General features: G+C 34.7%; 1 protein-coding gene across 1 annotated transcript; it reads right to left on the reverse strand.

Moving 5' to 3' along the window:
* Positions 1-29: 29 nt before the first annotated feature.
* Positions 30-790, reverse strand: LOC125855732 (receptor-like protein 9DC1). The gene is made up of 2 exons (XM_049535459.1): positions 274-790; positions 30-115 (listed from the first exon to the last, which is right to left on the reverse strand). Exons 1-2 carry the CDS (start codon positions 788-790, stop codon positions 30-32), a joined length of 603 nt encoding a protein of 200 aa, XP_049391416.1.
* Between the last annotated feature and the right edge of the window lie 2,714 nt (positions 791-3,504).

Genomic DNA, 3,504 nt, shown 5'->3' on the forward strand with positions numbered 1-3,504 from the left:
CACTGGTATTCCATTTGGTCGTGGGAAATCTAACTGTGAGCTGGGGATTGTTTGTTAAATCCAGAGATTCTAAGTTGGAAAGGTGGAAAACTCTTTTGGGCAATATCCCACGTAACTGTGTGTATGGAAGCCATAGAGTTGTTAAATAAGAAGAGAAATTTAGAGGAAAGGTGGAAGAGATGTTCACAAAGTTAAGGTCGAGCTCTCTTAATTGGGTCAAGTTTTTCAGGAACAATTCAAAATTGTTAGGTCTGAATCTAACCCCATAATCACTCCGGATACGAAGAACCCGTAATTTAGAAAGGTGAGAGATTTCTGCTGGGATTAGACCTGTAAAACTTGTAAGAAGCAAATCAAGATGCGTCAAACTAGAAAACTCACCAAATTTTGGTGAAATGAGCGACCCAGAAAAATCATTATAAGACAAATCAAGCCTTTTGAGATTGGAGAGTTGAAAGAGGCTACTATTGGAATGAAACTTGCCTTGAAGTTTGCTGAAACGGAGGTTAAGCTCAATCACTTGTCCTGTCATCTCGTCACAATGAACTCCATCCCAAGAGCAACAATCTGTGCTCTTGTTCCATGAAAGAGTTTTTGGATATGACTGAATCCATTGGCCTCCTATGCCGATACAATAATTAGAAACATTAGGATCTATTGTAAACATGTGTTTGAATTGTAGAAGAGAAAGAGCTTGATTTTTAGGGCATAAATGAGGTGAGGATGAGGACAAAACAAGTTGAAAGAGAAAGGGATATATCATAAAAAATACAAGGTTTACGTATCCCATTTCTGCACTAAAATGTTCAAAACTAATTAAGTTGATAAAGAAGAAATCAAGAAATGTTTGATCTGTGTCTATATTCAACAATTTTGATGAGGTATATATAGCATAAATTAAGCAAAGAAATTTACTATACACATTGTTGACACCTGATTTTGACCCTCCCCGATAATAATTAATTTTCGAGCTTCTCAATTTCCAAACGATTTAGAATAATCATTTTCATAAAATTTAAATATTTCTCAAGGTTACTTTAAGTAAGTCTAGGCGGTTTTTTATAGTATGTTTATAATTATATGTGTAAGTAGTGTAAGTAGTGTTTCTCAAATATTCAAAAATTGTCTCAAAAAGATTTTGATTTTAGTAGGTATTTTATCAAGTTAGTTTAGTTTAATTTATGGCTATAATTTTGAATTATTTAGTTTATAATTAAATTAACTATTTTATTTTGTTGGGATTAAGAAGCTCATTAATTAATTAACGTTAATTCATCTTAGTTAGGTTTTAGTCGAATTTGTTAATTTAACTCAATTCGGCTAACTTCTTAATTCCTAATGGCCATAATTGCAATTCATATGGCCATATTTTCTATTACAATTTCAGCCTTTTCCTTTACCATTTTTTTTTTACCCCATTAAATACTTTAGTATTGGGCCGTTTCCATGTTTCTTCACTGACCCATATGCCCAACCCAATTCTTCCTCCCCAACCGGCCCAATTTTGCTCTTATTCCCAATCCTAATTTTCCAAATAATGCATACATACAGCAGCCCATTCCCAAATTTTCCTGATCCGTCTCACTCCCTTTGTCCTTCACAAAAGTAACCCAGAAACATACGTATAGCAGTACCAGCAGCCCCCCTCTTGTCTTCTTTCTCATTTTCAATACAAGGGAATTCCAACTTTGTTAGCCACAAAGATAAAAAATGCTTCACCCTTTTCATGCAAGTTTGCTTTATCTATTTCAACATATTCATTAAGATGCATATGAGTCCAACACATAGCAGATATGGCTTCAGAAACGAGCTCACCATTTCGAGCATAAATCTGACCAGATCACGTGAAGGTTATGTCCACCCAAGAACACATCGTTCAAATTTCAAAATACATCTTTTTCAACGAAAAAATCCCTCTCAAATGACATCCTAGAGCTTGAACCTCTTCTATAAATATTTCCTCTGTTTTTAGTCATAAGGGGGGATTTTTTTTTTTCTTTTCGAAAAAAGACAGCTTTGGGGGTATATTCTAAGAACACAATTTTGCAACTAAAAGAAATCCAGACCTCTCAAGATTCCTAAAATTTTCGAGGAACGAGAGGCTATAGTTGAAAGTTTCGTTTTGTTGTTCTCTGCACGTCATAATCAGGTGAAGTTCCGCTTGTGGTGAAGTCACTGCTCTTCAACTCGTTCGTCCTACTTCGCTGCTTCGGAAGAGGTAGCTCCTTTATTTTTCTCATTTTTTTTATACAGAGCTTGCCCCGTTAGCTCAGAGTTCTTTTTTTTTTAGTATATTCATGTAATGGTGACTCATGTCTTGATCTCTATTAGGCTGTACAATTTGATTTCTTCATTGTGTGTTTTCGTTTTCATCGGTACAGTGAAGATGCAATTGTAGCTTGGGTTATTTTGTCTGCTGTTTGGCCCACTATTTAAAACTGTCATTGATGCTAGCCTAATCTCATGAAGTAATGTATTGAATCTTTGCTTTGGTCTGGCTGAAAGTTATATCAAATTTTCAACTAGCAATTTAAGTCTGTTATAGCTTCCTGCTTAATTTGGTTGTAGCTGTTAAGATTACTTATTCATTCCATGCCTTAATCTATTCACATGCTCGCTAGGATCGTTATTTACACTAAAACTGTTATCTCCTGTATTCAGGTTAGTCAAAACTACAGAAACAAAAAAAAGATGAAATTGACAGAATGATTTTTAATCCGAGTCCACAGAAACCACTATGTTTCCTTAAGAAATTTAATCCCCTCACTGTACTCGAAGTTGCAAATTAATTCCTCCCAAGATAAAACGGATTAACATGTTAAAGAAGTAGCGGTACCTCAAACTTCAATAACTTCAGCGAACGCAAGAACAGCAACAAGAGCACACACAGACTCAGCCGATCGACAATTTTATTTATGTAAGAAAATGTATGCAGAGAGGAAAAATTTCAGTGTTTGAAAAAACGAAAAAGACCTCTTATTTATAGCCATTTGCAGCAAGGAACGCGTCTGTTCAGAAAATCTGTTCAGACCCGTTTTTTCCAGAACATTGTGTCCTTTGGGAAAAGTAACGACTTTTCGGAAGGAATACCGTTTGGGAAAAGTAACGACTTTTTGGAAGGATTACTGTTACACGTGAATTTCAAATAAATTCAGTTGCGCCAAATTAATTCTGTTATTTAATTAACATTCTGAATTAATTTATAAGAGAAAGGAAATGNTACAAATGTGTAACTGTCTATTTGGCGTTCATTTCTCCTCATTTTCAGCATGCTTTCATAGTTTGTTGAGTGTATTTGCTGTCCACTTATTCTAACCTGAAGCTAAATGTTTATAATAATTTTGTTGGTTTGCACTTTCCTCCCTATTTTGTCATGAAGCATATGCTAAATATTGAAAGAGCAAGGACTGTCTATCATTTACAATGACTTTCTTTTTGAATTGCTAGATTCATTTGCCATGATATTTAGGCCATGAAAGATATATTTGTCATGCTGCCTGAAGC

The sequence above is a fragment of the Solanum stenotomum genome, chromosome 2 (genome assembly GCF_019186545.1).
Source record: "Solanum stenotomum isolate F172 chromosome 2, ASM1918654v1, whole genome shotgun sequence".
NCBI lineage: Eukaryota > Viridiplantae > Streptophyta > Magnoliopsida > Solanales > Solanaceae > Solanum > Solanum stenotomum.